The sequence below is a fragment of the Symphodus melops genome, assembly GCF_947650265.1.
Source record: "Symphodus melops genome assembly, chromosome: 11".
NCBI lineage: Eukaryota > Metazoa > Chordata > Actinopteri > Labriformes > Labridae > Symphodus > Symphodus melops.
In genome coordinates this window covers 861,361-878,218 of record NC_136701.1, presented here as the reverse complement: position 1 = coordinate 878,218, position 16,858 = coordinate 861,361, and the positions used below count along the sequence as shown (strand labels likewise).

General features: G+C 46.8%; 2 protein-coding genes across 2 annotated transcripts in view; one reads left to right on the top strand and one right to left on the bottom strand.

Moving 5' to 3' along the window:
• Window positions 1-85, bottom strand: part of LOC306831299 (hepatitis A virus cellular receptor 2 homolog) — a 4,176-nt gene extending 4,091 nt beyond the window's left edge. The window contains exon 1 of the mRNA XM_079355303.1: window positions 1-85. This exon is cut by the window's left edge and continues 61 nt beyond it. The gene's annotated coding sequence lies outside the window, so the exon portion shown is untranslated.
• Window positions 86-9,503: 9,418 nt separating this feature from the next.
• LOC306831237 (alpha-1A adrenergic receptor-like) lies at window positions 9,504-15,934 on the top strand. The gene is made up of 5 exons (XM_079355198.1): window positions 9,504-10,355; window positions 11,606-11,857; window positions 12,238-12,610; window positions 13,451-13,572; window positions 14,508-15,934. Exons 1-5 carry the CDS (start codon window positions 10,047-10,049, stop codon window positions 14,799-14,801), a joined length of 1,350 nt encoding a protein of 449 aa, XP_079211324.1. The 5' UTR covers window positions 9,504-10,046; the 3' UTR covers window positions 14,802-15,934.
• Window positions 15,935-16,858: the final 924 nt, after the last annotated feature.

Sequence of the window (16,858 nt, the reverse complement as noted above, 5' to 3'; positions counted from 1 at the left end):
CACACTGAGAGACGCACACAGACAGAAGACGAGCCAGACGGATGAATCACGACACGACTTCCTCCTCGTGTATTTATAGACGCTCGGATGTTTCCACAGTTTGTCTCCAGAGAAACACGACCGAGACTCTCCAAAGTGTCGGACGTCGTTCTTCACCCGAAGTCAAGAAACCAAATCAGTCAGAGTTTTTTTGTTTTTTTAACAGCACATGTTTTTGCATTTTCATCTCGTGAATAAAACACATCGACAGTCCTTCATGCTGCTCAGCACGCCTCCTCTCCGCCTTTCTTCAGTGGGGTCTCGGCCCTCTCAGTAAACCTCCACGCTTAGCTCGGCGTTAGCACGTGCTAATAACTCCGTCGGTTCATGTCTTGATAAAACCTCATATTTACAATAATTTTGTTTCATGTCTGTGTTGATATTAGAACAACAATCTTTGCAGGAATAACTTCATGTGTGCTGGAAAGACACAAATATTCTGTTCTCGTTGGATTTATTTCCCGCCAGATTTGAGAAAAGCAAAGATAAAGAAGTTAAAACACTTTAGACTGAAGAGCTTTAAAGGTCAGCTGACCGGTTTGCTCAAGGTCACATCAGTCTGGTGATCGCTCGCTTCATGTTTCCTGTAATGACGGTTTTACTCCACCAGATGTCAGATTTATACCGGATTACTTTTTATTTTCACGCCTCCTTTCCTTATCTCCTCTCTCCTCTTGCTGTCTCCTCATCTCGTGTCCTCATCTCCTCTCCTACACCCTTGTCTCCTCTTTTCTCTCCTTGCACCCTTCTCCCCTCTCGTCATCTCCTCGTGTCCTCGTTGTAATATCCTCTATGTGCTGACAGTGTAAACACCGGGGGTCAAAGGTCACTGTGTGTTTTGGCATCTTGCCCATGAAATGATTTTGTCAAACATTCCTCTTTAATCACATTCCTCCCACTGCAGATATAAATACTTCATGTGTGTGTGTGTGAGCTCCCACCATGCATCACTGTGATAACACTGTGTGAGCACTGACACGTTTGAACTCTTAAACTTACGATTTTAATAATTAAAAGTAAATCTGTTCATAAATATTTAGAAACTGTAAAAACTGAGAAACCTTCAATAAATGTCAAACGTTGTTCTTGAAATTTAACTAAATTAACGTCTTTAACTCTATAAAGCCGTTTATATCATATTTGATACACAAATGTAGATATATAAGCTTCTTTGTCCCTGAGCAGTCGTGTCACATTTTTGTAATGAAATTAAATTAAATCAACACACTTTAATTATTGATTGAAATGCATTTTAAAATACATTTTGGGTATTTCCTGAATATAAATTCCTCTGAAATTTTTGCCAAAACGCCCGATGTATTTAATGTGATATAAAAAAACCTAAACTATGTAGCCAAAAAACAAAACGGATTTCTTTAAAAGCTTTAATAAACCTCTCAGATCCAAAAATTGTGAATTTTCTGTCTGTTTTAATATTTCAGGCTTTAAAGGGTTAAATGTGTTTGGATAACAAAGTCATGAAGAATCATTTGGATCTGCAATCAGCAGAACTTGTGCTAAGTGTTATTAAGGATGGTCATGTCACGCACCCCGGGTACAGACGCCATCTTGTTCATCTTATGATCCTTTGATCCTTAGTTAAATGAAAAATTAAGCTTTTATTTTGAAATGTTTTATAGAAGCTTGTAAAGAGGGAGCCCGCGCACGCCTCGTTATCAAAGAGCATCTCAGTTTCATCATCTGAACGACTATCAAAGAAAACTTTTGTTTACATAAAACTTATGAAGTTTTGTGGTTTAAATTTTTCAAAATAAAAGTCTTCCTGCGTGTTTTGTCAAAACTTGTTCCGAGGAGATGAAAGCTATGCTAATAGATGCTAATGATCCACTCTGTCTGTGTCATGAATCAGTCTGAGCACTTTCCCGCTCCGCAGCCTCTCTTTAGCCTCAAGCTAATTAGCTCCTTGTTGAACAGCGTCAAGGCGTGTTAGCATGACGCTTGCTAACACTCCACCGCCACTCACTCTGTCCTCATTAGCATCGAATGATTAGCGACAGCGGGCTGGAGAGTATTCGACTGGTGCTAGCCGCATGCTAATGTGAACTGGAGAGGGTCGGATACTGAGGAGGATTAACAAACCGAAGACGAGACGTAGGCGAGACGGTGAAGAGGTTTCCATGACGACAGGACGGAGGTGCACGGTGGTTATGAGTCTGTGTGCTGCATTCAGACCTCATCGAACGCCTTCAGCAGCAAACCGCAGTGACAGCAAACAACAACAAAGATAATGCCAGCTCAGTTAGGAATAAGCATCCGTATGCTAACGTTGTAATAACCTGGATGCTCATGTTGGCTATCAGCTGAAAAAGAGACCTGAAAGGGTAAACGCCGAGACGACTTAGATTCAGAAAGTCTCAAACAAAGACGCGTCATCAAACACGCTGTAGATGCAGAAGCGACACTCTGAGATCCAGATCCTTCCTCACCTCAGTAAACCAGATCCACAGAGCGCCCCCTACAGGCCTGGATGTTTCAGGTGTTTCGTTTTTTTGGAACTTGTTAAACATTTGTTTTCCATGTTTCCTACGAGCCTAAAGCAAAATGATCTGATGTGTACCATCCTGTGTGTGTGTGTGTGTGTGTGTGTGTGTGTGTGTGTGTGTGTGTGTGTGTGTGACAGGACTGAAGCTTTTTACTGAGCTGTAAAACAAACACTGCAGCTGAGTCTTACATCTTTACGAGCTCACGTGGAGCCGCACAGAGAGAGGATGAGACCAGATCATAGAGACAGACAGACAGACCTCCTCCATCTCTTTCTTCTCCGTCTCTTCGCCCCCCTCCTCCCTCCTCCCCCCCCAACAGTCATTATCCTCTTTGACATGATGTCTTGTTTAAGATGTTTGACTTCTTCTCTTTTATGAAGCCGCAGAGGCTCTTTAAACTTCTCTTCCTCTTCCTCCTCCTCATCCGTCCGTTCTTCAGCGGTGATTCTTCGCCACCTGTACGATCGTCTGCCGCCATCGCTCAGGTCCATCTGGAACGACATTCACAGACGGAGCAGAGCGAGGGAAAACACGAGGAGCGAGTTCTGGAGACGTTAGAGACTGTCATCACTCGCAGACATTCAGAACCATATCGATCATATGAGTCTGAAATGATGATGTGACGCAGACGTCTGACATGTGAAGGTTTCTTAAAGTCGGTCTGAGAGCTTCATATCTCTGCGCCGCTTCTGAACTCTCAGACTCGATATGTCAGGAATGTGCAGCTGTAATTTAAAGGAACAAGCTCCCATTTTAACCCGACTGTTAATAATTCAGGGTCAGAATGTGTGTGTGTGTGTGTGTGTGTGTGTGTGTGCGCGTGCTGCTGACGGTTTAATGTTCACTCCGAATGTTCTCACTGCGCCGCTTTTACTCAATAACACGAAACTTTCAATCATTCTGACTCAAACAAACTGAATCCTGCTGCTCCTTTTATGGAGAGCAGTCTGAGCAGGAGGTCAAAGGTCACAGAGTCTTGATCAGTAAGTTCACCTGAGTGAGCTTAAAAACCTGCAGTCAGATACAAACTCCGAGGTTCAAACAGGAGAGCTGAGCTCCTTTTAAACACGAACCGTCACGACTTGAAATGAAGATACGCAGAAACAATGATTTTAAATTTAAATATTAAAGCGTGCAGGTTCACACTTTATAACCAGGGCGGCACACAGGCAAATATATTTCATTTATTTATCCTTCAAATCCTCACCGATGATCTGTGATGTAAGTCACATTTGGCCCTCCAGTCGATGGACTCAAAAATAAAGATGTGCAAAGTCACGGTTTTAAATGTTGAGTAAAATCGCTCCAAAATCTAAAACTGAAACATCAACATGTTCAGACAGCGTGCACGACTAACACGAGATGCAACGTCTTTGTTTATGGCTGAAAGTTAAAACCATTCGCCCGTAATAGATGCACTTAAGCCCCGCCTCTGATTAGACATTGTAGCCAATCAGAGCTTTGGAATGTTGGGGCGGTGCCTCGAGTGGCCAATCAGAGTTTGAGCATTTTTCCTAAATTAACAAACGTTGAATGAAAGCGTAACTCCCGCCTGAGAGACAAACGCCCTTTTCACCTTTCAACCACAATGCATGATGGGATATATTGCTGCATGATGATATATATTACTTTTCACAATGCATTGTGGGAAACATTGGGTGTGGCACTGAGAACGCACACACCTCCACATGAACGACGTTTTCACCATGAAGTGAGCAAATCAGACAAAGACTGTTAAAGCTAACCTGAAGAACGGAATCAGCTAGCCTAGCTTAGCTTAGCATAAAGACTGTGTGTGTGTGTGTGTGTGTGTGTGTGTGTGTGTGTGTGTGTGTGTGTATTTCTTTGTGTGTGTGTTCATTGGGAGCGTCAGTCGGCAGGAACGTGGAGTTGAAACTCAAACGGAGAGTGAGAGTCGAGGTGATCTGTGCGAGACGAACACGATGTCACATGACCTCACATGACCTCACATGACATCACATGACCTCACATGACGTCACATGACCTCACATGACGTCACATGACCTCACCTGACGTCACATGACCTCACCTGACGTCACATGACTCCAGTGTTTGTCGATGTGAAGAAAAGGAACTGAACATTACTGTAATGATCCCGGACAGACGATCTGAAGACGACGTGGTGGTCAGGACGGGACGCTCGCTCAGCGATGACCACGTGATGACATCATGTGGTCAGAGGAGTGAAGACGATGATGAAGAGTCCGGACAGCGCGGCTCTGCTCGGACGAGTTAAAGGAGAGATAGCGGAGTTATGATGGACTCCAACAGTCTAATGACATAATGCCGTTATACAATGATTATGTAACACACACACACATACACACACACACACACACACACACCGTATAGAAAGCCTCAGTGAACAGATTTAATAACAGACGGAGTCGTCACAGCGCTCCGAGGAGGAAAATATTCTTTAAAACCAACATGTCCGACAAACACGCCGAACAGACGAGTCCATCTGTGTGTGTGTGTGTTTCTGTGTTTCTGTATGTGTGTGTATGTGTGTGTGTTTCTGTGTGTGTGTGTGTTTCTGTATGTGTGTGTGTGTGTTTCTGTATGTGTGTGTGTGTGTGTGTGTTTCTGTATGTGTGTGTGTGTGTGTTTCTGTGTGTGTGTGTGTGTTTCTGTGTGTGTGTGTGTGGGGGGGGGGGGGGGGGGGGGGGCTGATGGAGGGTGTGTCTTACTGTCATTGTGAGGTCCTGCAGATGTTTAAAGTTTTTATTTACAGTCTAATTAAATAAATACCGACCTATAGCACTGATACTTGCTGTTGATTCTATTGATTCTATTTCTATACTCTCTTCCCTTTAGAGCTGACTTGACGTCGGACCAGACGACTGTTTGGTGTCAGATGGATTCAGGGACTTCTTCGTATCAAACCTGACACATAAACTCGGGTTTGACGACTTCCTGCGGCCGCTGAAGCTGCTAAACACGAGACAACGACGTCACCGCTAACGACACCAGTCGACCTCTCCCGCCGAGGACGTGAGAGAGACGCCATGTTGGAAGTTCTGGTTCTATTAGATCGACTGTTTGAAGGAGGAGATGGATTACAGATTGTTGCTTTAAAGCAGAGCTTAGTTATCTAAACTCTCCTCTGATTGGCTGTCAGAGGCGCAGGTCCACAGATCCACGTCTCCTGTCGGTCCCTCTCTCAGCTCTCGGGTTTTGGTGCCGTGAGGCCTTCAGGGGTCGTGGGAAGGAGCAGCTTCTGCCTGGACGAGGATTTGCTCTCACATCGAGATAATCAGCTGTATTTGTGTTTGGATTAAAGAAGATTCAGAAGTTTGAGAGAGCGCAGACATGAATCCATGTGTGTTCACTCTCAAACTTCAGCTGATGTTTGAGATCCTCCAGCTCGAGTCTTCAGATCAGGCGTCCAAACGGTTTTAATTGTCGTGTTAGAATCGCTCTATTTTAAATAATATTTTAAGAAACTTTTTGTCACAGGCCGGACACGAACCCGCGGCGCCCGCACGAGGACTGAGCCTCGATACATGGTGACACACCATGATTCACACTTTTTATAGAAAGATGGACGGAGCCGCAGGTTTTCACTCCCTGTGTCTACATGAGTCTGATCCTGGTTCTGATCTTATTCAGGTTCTGGGGTACCTGCACCGTTTACTTAACACAAACTGCAGCGATGTAGAAATCTGAGACGAGCGAGACACTGACGGCTCTGCTCTATCAAACGCCAACATGGCGTGGAGGATACCCCCCCCCCCCCCCTCCCCCGCCAAGAGCCCCCCCCTTTTATTAATATCGTGTTTACACATCGTCAGTGTTACTGATGATCTGCGCTCTGATTGGCTGTCGCCCTGTGCACATGCCAACACATAAACAGTTATTGTTGCTCACATTACTGACAGGCCTGAAAATAGAGCTCACAGCCTCCCAACAGGACGCTTATATCACCTGAGACTGTCCGACCTTGGGACACACACACACACACACACACACACACACACACACACACAGGCGTAAATAACACGGCTTGAAACGGCGGTCTTACAGTAGCAGGGCTTTTGTCTCCATGTTTGTGCGTCCATTTCTGTCACCCTGAATGTTGCTGAGGCTTAGGGAGCGGGCGTTTGTTGGGAACTATTTTCAGCAGCGGATGAATCCACAGGTCTTGGAGCAGGAGAAATGTGTGTGTGTGTGTGTGTGTGTGTCTGGTTGGTGTGTGTGTGTGTGTGATAGGTCCTACTTTGTGAATTAAATGTCGTAATAATAACTAACTGATTCTCTTACAGGCCGCAGCGTGTTGGCTCATAAGAACCAGATATGAGAGCAGTTATCAGGTGAACAGGTGTTGCAGCGATGGAAGCGGGCAGTGGAACTGCTTCAGATAGAAGTGATTGTACCCGAGCTAAAAAGCCTCTGCATGTTTCTAATAAGCTCCAGCAGCAGAAAGCTGCTCAAACTAGGATCAATGTTGGAGATGAAACATGGAGAGAGGTTAGAACGCAGAAAGCTTTACAGACCCATGCAGAGCTGGCTAAACACTGAAGCTACAGTGTCTCTACATGCAGAGCTGGCTAAACACTGAAGCTACAGTGTCTCTACATGCAGAGCTGGCTAAACACTGAAGCTACAGTGTCCACCACATGCAGAGCTGGCTAAAAACTGAAGCTACAGTGTCCACCACATGCAGAGCTGGCTAAACACTGAAGCTACAGTGTCCACCACATGCAGAGCTGGCTAAAAACTGAAGCTACAGTGTCCACCACATGCAGAGCTGGCTAAACACTGAAGCTACAGTGTCCACCACATGCAGAGCTGGCTAAACACTGAAGCTACAGTGTCCACCACATGCAGAGCTGGCTAAACACTGAAGCTACAGTGTCCACCACATGCAGAGCTGGCTAAACACTGAAGCTACAGTGTCTCTACATGCAGAGCTGGCTAAACACTGAAGCTACAGCGTCCACCACATACAGAGCTAGCTAAACACTGAAGCTACAGTGTCCACCACATGCTGACCTCTAAAGAGTTCATGTTGGATCTTTAGCGTCATCATGCAGGTTGTGCAACTGTTTAAACGTTCATAGTGTGTCAGGTGAACAGCTGACTGGATGTGATGAAGGCAGGTGAACAGCTGACTGGATGTGATGAAGGCAGGTGAACAGCTGACTGGTTGTGATGAAGGCAGGTGAACAGCTGACTGGATGTGATGAAGGCAGGTGAACAGCTGACTGGATGTGATGAAGGCAGGTGAACAGCTGACTGGATGTGATGAAGGCAGGTGAACAGCTGACTGGATGTGATGAAGGCAGGTGAACAGCTGACTGGATGTGATGAAGGCAGGTGAGCAGCTGACTGGATGTGATGAAGGCAGGTGAACAGCTGACTGGATGTGATGAAGGCAGGTGAACAGCTGACTGGATGTGATGAAGGCAGGTGAACAGCTGACTGGTTGTGATGAAGGCAGGTGAACAGCTGACTGGATGTGATGAAGGCAGGTGAACAGCTGACTGGATGTGATGAAGGCAGGTGAACAGCTGACTGGATGTGATGAAGGCAGGTGAACAGCTGACTGGTTGTGATGAAGGCAGGTGAACAGCTGACTGGATGTGATGAAGGCAGGTGAAGGTGAGCTCCTCTCTCTCTGCTGCTCGTCACACTGAAACACTGACCACAATCTGAAGTCACCAAAACAAATAGTAAATATGCCCGTCCAGCTAGCTAGCTTACCAAGCTAGCATGCTGGACCCCCCTGGGCTCAGGTGTGTTTTTACCTCCTTGATGGTTGGCGATGGAAATTCCCTCGTTGAAATGGACGCTCCAAAGTGACGCAAGTTGAAATTGACGAGAAATCGCAACGACGGAAATTCGGAAATCGCAACGAAGTCGGAAATGAAATCACACTCATCCTTCACACTCACACGCTTGTGTGACTCACCTGGTCTGAAGCGGGGATCGAACCCGGGTGTCCACGTTGCCAGGCGGAGTCCATCACCGCTCGGCCGTCTTCAGCGCTGAAATCTGAGGAGAACCGGAGCGAGGAAGAAGATGAGAGCCAAGCTGAACAAACTTTATTAACATCAATGAAGAGAAACAAAGATGGCCGACTTTATTTAACCAAATCATGTTCACACTGACACCTTCAATCAGCACACACACACACACACACACACACACACACCTGTTGTCATGGTTACCTCTCTACTCCTTGTTAGCTCAGCTGGGAGAGGATCAGGCTTTCAGTCTAAAGGTTGTGGGTTCAAATCCCCCTCTGTCATAGTCCACTTTGATGCTGGTGTGTTTTAGTGACGAGCTGATCGATGAGTCGTTTAAAGACGCTCACAGCTGATTGGCTGCTGATGGTTTTACACTGATCAGCTGTGACTGAATCAACGACTGTCGGCCTCTGAAATATTTCAGGAGACTTTTAGGACTCAGACCCCTGAAGGATTAGACTCTTTAAGGAAGTCCTGAACCCACAAGACAAATCCTGAATCCTCTCAGACCATCAGAGAGACTCACTGCAGGTTTAGCTCAGCGTGTTGGAGGAGGGTTAGAGATCTGAAGGTTGTTGGTTTGAATCCTGTTTGTTCTGGTTTTAATTGTCTCACTTCAGCTTTTTGTCAGGTCAGTGATGATAGATAGTGTAGATAATGCACGAGTCTCTAACATGAACTCCAGATAATGAAAGGACCAATCAGAGAGCTGCTCTCTTCCTCTGTGATCATGAAGGAAACATGCTGTGTTGAAGCTTCTCTGACAACAATGCAGCAGACTCATTCTTTTGACTGAAAGACAAATAAAAGGATGACAGTATTTCGAGCATGGCGACCACCGATAGGACTCAGAAGCCCCCTGCAGGAACAAACGCGTTTTTGTTCTTTTTGCAACTGAGGGCCACCATAGTGCTGCAAAAACTGTCAGTCATAAATCACATTTATGAGCGACTGAGAGAGAGAGAGAGAGAGAGAGAGAGGGTGTGTGTGTGTGTGTGTGTGTGTGTGTGTGTGTGTGTGTGTGTGTGTGTGTGTGTATGTGTGTGTGTGTGTGTGTGTGTGTGTCGATCACCATGAGAGAAAGATGCAGCACTTTGTGTCTCTTTTTTCTCTGCTGAAAGTTTCCCACATTAAACATTTGGACCATAAAAGGACACGCGCTGCTCCGCGCTCCGCTCCTGAGTCCTCTCTGTAACCCGAGGAGGAGCTCCATCAGCCGGCAGGAGTCTGTCTGAGCGCCCGGGAGACACGGAGCTCACCCGCGCGCCTCCTCCACCTGCTGCTCCGCGCGCCTCCACTCACGAGCGCTCTTCTTCTCGGCACGTGGAGGTACACCTGAGGCATGGGCGGGAAAATAACAACTTTTTATGGAAAAATTAAACAAACATTTTACACAAACAGGAGCAGACAAACCTGCTGAGGAAGAAAGAAAACACGTCATAAAATATTAAACTTTATTAAACCACCTCCCTGAGACAGTCTGACCCGGTTTCTCCCGACCCCCCTCAACATGGACCTGTGGACTAACGGCTCCTCCGCGGTCCTCTCTCCGGGGACACAGGCTCCACTGCCGGACTCAAACTCGTCCATCAACCGCTCCCAGCACGTCCCCGCCCCGCTGGACCTGCGCCGGGCGGTGCCGGTGGGCATGGTGCTGGCCTTCTTCATCATGTGTGCCATCGTGGGGAACATTCTGGTCATCCTGTCGGTGGTCTGCAACCGGCACCTGCGGACCGCCACCAACTACTTCATCATCAACCTGGCCATCGCGGACCTGCTGCTCGGGACCACCGTGCTGCCGGTGTCCGCCACGCTGGAGGTCAGACACGGTTACTGATCGACTATCGATCGGTTAACCGATTGTTATTATTTGTTTGGTGGAGATTTAAATGTCGACAGCTTCGAAATCAAAGATGGATAAAGTTTAGAGAGGAGAGAAAAAATATAATTATTTTTTAAAATAATCTCGAGTTTCACAAACTGAGTAATATTAAATAAACTGATTGGAAACACATGAGAAATGAGAATAGGTCTAAAATCATTTTAATCAATTTATTAGCTGTTTGAATTAATTAAAAAAAATATAGAGATCTTTATTGTCATCCTTTTTATTTTTATTGAATTTTGTTGTATGTTTTAAAAAATACAACAGACAAAAAAAACACATTTTAATCAGACAAAATACAAGAAGAAAAGAACATCGTACACATTCAGTGGATGTTGAGTTATTCAGAGTTTTTGTAGAAAAGTGGGCAGAAGTGTCCAAAATGTTTCTGATGTGACTCAGAGGAAGAGCTGATATCTGTTCTCCACATGTTGACCAGCAGTAATCTGCATTTCTTAGCAAAGAATAAAACAGATTGTTAAAGGAGATGCATGTTTTAACAAATAGACAGAAGGAGATGTTGTAAAGTGATTTTCAGTTTTAGTGTCATTTTTATAAAATCAATGAACAACAGGTCATCAGCTCTTCATCAGCAGCACAAACAGACGGACAGTAAAGATTTAAAGACAAACATCCTAAAAAACAAGAAGAAAGCTCCAGAAGGTGTTCAATACTTAGATAACTCTAAACATGACATTTAATTTATGTGTTTTTAAAAAGGATAGTTTGTGACTTTATTTCTGGTGAATCTCGTTTCAGGGAGAGTCACATGTTCTTCACATGTTCTTCACATGTTCTTCACATGTTCTTCACATGTTCTTCACATGTTCTTCACATGTTCGGTGACATCGTGATCTGATTCTTGATCTGTCGATGTTTCAGAACGTTAAAGTCGATAAGTGAAGCGTTTGAATCCAACACAGCAGGTCTGAGTGAAACATTTCAGAGCGTCCTCTGGATTGACTCTGTTCAATATTTAACCGTGGAGACTGGGCGCCGCGTCGCCCGGGTCCAAAGTCGCTCAGGTCATCTGTCCTGTGTGACAGCGTTGGTTATTCCTCGCCACCTGCTGCCCTGCTCGTTTAAACGTCAGATATTCGCCGGGTGTTTGAAAACAAAGCCCGGTGTGCGTCTGATGGACTCTCCGGGTGGCGAGCCTGAACTGTGACTTCCTGTTTCCACAGATTCTGGATTATTGGGTGTTCGGCCGTATCTTCTGTGACATCTGGACGACGGTGGACGTGCTGTGCTGCACGGCGTCCATCATGTCTCTGTGTGTCATCTCCATCGACCGCTACATCGGCGTGCGCAACCCGCTGCAGTACCCCACCATCGTGACTGAGAAGAGGGCGCTGCTCGCCATGCTGGGCGTCTGGATCCTCTCCACCGTCATCTCCATCGGCCCGCTGCTGGGCTGGAAGCAGCCGCCGTCACAGGTACCCGTTACCCATCATGCACCACTGAACCTGATCTTCAAAGGGTCAGAGGTCAATCCTGAGGTGACAAAATATGCGTCGCTGCTCACCTGGGTGCTTTTATTTTGAAAAGCCCCCAGGAGAGCCTGACCTACGTGAAGGTACTTCCTGTGCAGCCTTCTCCTCATGGCGGCGTGACGCTGACACTCAGCTGAATGCGTCTGCGGTCGTCGTGGTTACGACGGGCGTTGACGCCAGAAGGCATCCTAACCAATGATGAAACAGGGGTCATGTGTCTGTTACCATGACAACCGCAGACGCAGTCAGCTGAAAGTCAGATGATGTCACTCGCTCCTCGAAGGTCGTAGCCTGACCTTCGACTCTCCGCTTCTCTCCTGCAGGACGACACGGTGTGCGCTATCAACAAGGAGCCATCCTACGCCGTCTTCTCCTCGCTCGGCTCCTTCTACATCCCGCTCTTCGTCATCCTCGCCATGTACTGCCGCGTCTACGTCGTGGCCAAACGCACCACGAAGAACCTGGAGGCCGGCGTGATGAAGGAGCGCCAGGAGAACTTCGAGCTCACCATGAGGATCCACTGCAGGAACCAGCAGGCGCAGGATCCCGGCGCGGCGGGAGCCTCCAACGCCAAGAGCTCGCTCAGCCTCAAGCTGCAGAAGTTCGCCCGGGAGAAGAAAGCGGCGAAGACGTTGGGCGTGGTGGTCGGCGTGTTCATCCTCTGCTGGCTGCCGTTCTTCATGGCTCTGCCTCTCAGTACGTCATCATGACACACGACCGTCAGTGAGGACGGGTTTACGTGACCACGCACAGAATGTCAGCTGGCTGCACGAAGGCGCCGGCGTTCGAAGGCGCCGACGATCACGCTAACAGCAGGAGAAATAAAACGTTAATAAATCTCAAACTGAGATCGTTGCAGAAACTCGACGTCCTTTTCTTCACATATTTGACCCGTTTCCTCCTGGTGAGGTCGGCGTATTGTATGAAGCAGCAGTGACCTCCTTCGTCCAATCAGGCGTCTCCGCTCGTCCACATAGTGTGAGCGTGTAAAAAGTCCAGCTAGCGACGTTAGCACCAGCGCGAGCCATCAGGTGACAGGTGACCTCCTCGCAGCGAGGACCTGATCCTGTGTAAACACTGAATCAATAATTACCCACAATGCATCAGGCTGCAGGTCACATAAGAGAGAATAAAACGAGTGGACATCCTGCGCTGAAGCCCCTCCCCCCCCGTGTGAGTCACAAACACACACAAAGGGTTAAATGTTTAATGATCCAGTGTTCAGACAAATCCCTGACTCGAGGTGTGGTGGTGAACTCTGCCCCCGGTGGTGAAAACAGTGAACTACACCTTCACGTCTTATGGCGCACTAAGACCGTCCCCCCGCCTGAGCGTTGTTACCGCTACACACCAGCGTACATAACGGCGTGATACAACACGAGCACGTCATCAGGAAGCATTCTGAGTTTAGGAGAGAGGAAAGAGGGAACAACAGGAAGTGTGCAGAGCGCGCCCTCAAAGAGACTTCAGTGTCCGCCTGCAGGTATCAGCTGACTGAGTCACTTCCTGTTTGTTTGTTTGTTTGTTTGTGTCCAGGCTCGTTCAGCAGCAGCCTCTGTCCCTCTGAAACCTTCTTCAAAGTGATTTTCTGGTTGGGATACTTCAACAGCTGCCTGAACCCGATCCTCTACCCGTGCTACAGCCGCGAGTTCAAACAGGTAACCAGCAACAGTCAGAATCACCATGGCAACAGAAAACTACAGAGCAGCAGGACGGTTTGTCCTTCAGAGGTGAAGGTCAGAGGTCAACTCTGACTTCAAACCTGTGGATGAAACTACACACACACACACACACACACACAGATACACACACACACACACACACACACACACACAGATACACACACACAGATACACACACACAGATACACACAGATACACACACACATACACACACACACACACACAGATACACACACAGATACACACACACACAGACACACACAGATACACACACACACACACACACATAGATACACACACAGATACAAACACACATACACACATAAACACACACAGATACACACACACACACACACACAGACACACACACACAGACACACACAGATACACACAGACACACACAGATACACACACACACACAGATACACACACACACACACAGATACACACACACAGACACACACAGATACACACAGACACAGACACACACAGATAAACACACACACACAGATACACACAGACACACACACACACACACACACACAGACACACACACACACACACAGATACACACACACAGATACACACAGATACACACACACACACAGATACACACACACACAGATACACACACACACACACAGATACACACAGACACAGACACACACAGATAAACACACACACACAGATACACACAGACACACACAGATAAACACACACACACAGATACACACAGACACACACAGATACACACACACAGACACACACACACACACAGACACACACACTCACACAAAGACACACACACTCACACAAAGACACACACATACAGACACACATACAGACACACACATACACATCTCCTCATACTTCCTGTTCTCGCCTGATTGGTTGTTTGTCCGTGGTTACAGGCGTTTATCCGGATCCTTCGCTGTCAGTGGAAAAAGAAGCGTCGCAGTTGGCAGGCTAATTATAACGCTCGCTCTCGTCAGAGCTCCAACAACTTGTCCTTCCAAAACGGCTCCCAGCAGACGCTCTCCTCCGTCAGCGCCAGCCCACGCTGCACAAACTCCAAGCTCCGCCCCCCGCAACGCTCCACGGACAGGGAACTCCTCCCCGGCTCAGCAGGAAGAGGTCGTCTGAGCCCAGTGTCCCCTCTCGCTAAGAGTGCTGGGACGCCATCAGGGGTCGGTGCGGGGCGGTGATTTAGACTGTTAGAGGGAAGTGGGAACGCTTCCTGTTGTCTCCAGTGGGCCCGCCCACCGTGACAGGAAGTGGTTTTAGAACTCTCTTAAGACAAACAGGTATCACTGCTGACATCACTGCTGACATCACTGAGGTACAGGTGTGATGACGGCGGTCAGATTGTTCTCACTGACTCCGCCTTCTCCGCGCTAACACCCGTGCTCCTCACCTGGACCCCGCCTCCTCCTCACCTTTGACCTTTTTAAACATCAGAGAGCTCACTTTAGCTTGAAGCGAGGGTTAGCTTCCACGTTAGCCCACCATCGCTTTCACGTGACCTAGCACACTTCCAGAGCCGCCAACCCGAAGGGGAAAGAAAGACCTCCTGCTGCTGCACGCCACGAAGAAGTCACCAGTTTTGTACGTTTGAAACTAAAGACAGTTGCTCTAACGGACGAGGAGACGAGTTGGGTCGTTGTAACGTTTGACAGAAACCCAGAGAGGAAGAGCTTCTGGATTAACGCTGTTAGCTCCCCGTGTTCTCTTGATCGACATATTCCCGCCTTTAACGAACATTACCGCCCAGAACTCTGACTGACAGGGATTCTGTTGCTATTGTTAGCTAACAATAGCTAGCTAACGTTTTTTTTGCTGGCGCCAGTATCCGTTCAATAAGGAGCTGCTAATCACATAACGCAGCAATGTTATCTGAGCTAGCCTAGTTTTAGCATGCTAGTGCTAGCTCGTCGTAGTGACTCACTGGTTGTACCTTTTGTACGTTAGCATAGCATGTTGCAGTGGTGTGTTCTACCATTCTGACAGGACATTTATTTTGAAAATCTTCTTTCATAATCACATGAGAGGAAGTGACATCACCGCAGCACCTAGTGGACATGAGAGGAAATGAAATCACAGCAGCACCTAGTGGACATGAGAGGATATGACACAAGAACACTTTATTCTTTTATTGTGACAGCCGTTCAAATGTTACATGGCTATTTCCCGTGTGTGTGATATGCTAACAGTTTCCCCCTGCTTCCAGTATTTGTGCTAAGCTAGGCTAATCGAAAACACGAAATGTCCCTTTAATTAAAAAACATGTGTGAAGTGTTTTTAATGACAATCAAGAAGAATAAATATGTCACTTCCTGTTTATCAGTGCTTGTTGTTGGTTATTTACCTACTCAGTGCACCATGCCTCCTGTGACATCATCATCACGCTCGCTGAGTCCTCACACTTGCACAGGTAAACTGGTTATGATGCTTACCTGGATAAACACAGCACATCTGTGAACTGTAAATATTATTCAGCTTTGTTTTAATTTTTTCTATATTATTTATTTTATCTACTTAATCAAAAGGCAGTAGATCGGTCTGTAGGGACCTGGTTTAATTATCTGGAGTTCATGTTAGAGACTCGTGCTTTATCTTCTTCATCTTCATCATCTCTGACCTGACAAAGAGCTGAAGTGAGACAATAAAACTAGAACAAACAGGATTCAAACCCACAACCATCAGATCTCTAACACTCCTCCAACACGCTGAGCTAAACCTGCAGTGAGTCTCTCTGATGGTCTGAGAGGATTCAGGATTCGTCTTGTGGGTTCAGGACTTCCTTAAAGAGTCTAACCCTTCAGGGGTCTGAGTCCTAAAAGTCTCCTGAAATATTTCAGAGGCCGACAGTCGTTGATTCAGTCACAGCTGATCAGTGTAAAACCATCAGCAGCCAATCAGCTGTGAGCGTCTTTAGAAACGACTCATTTGATCAGCTCGTCACTAAAACACACCAGCATCAAAGTGGACTATGACTGAGGGGGATTTGAACCCACAACCTTTAGACTGAAAGCCTGTTTGTCTTCAAGGTGAGCTAACCAGGTGTAGAGATGTAAACATGACAACAGGTGTGTGTGTGTGTGTGTGTGTGTGTGTGTGTGTGTGTGTGTGTGTGTGTGTGTGTGTGTGTGTGTGTGTGTGTGTGTGTGTGTGTGTGTGGTGTGTGTGTGTGTGTGTGTGTGTGTGTGTGCTGATTGAAGGTGTCAGTGTGAACATGATTTGGTTAAATAAAGTCGGCCATCTT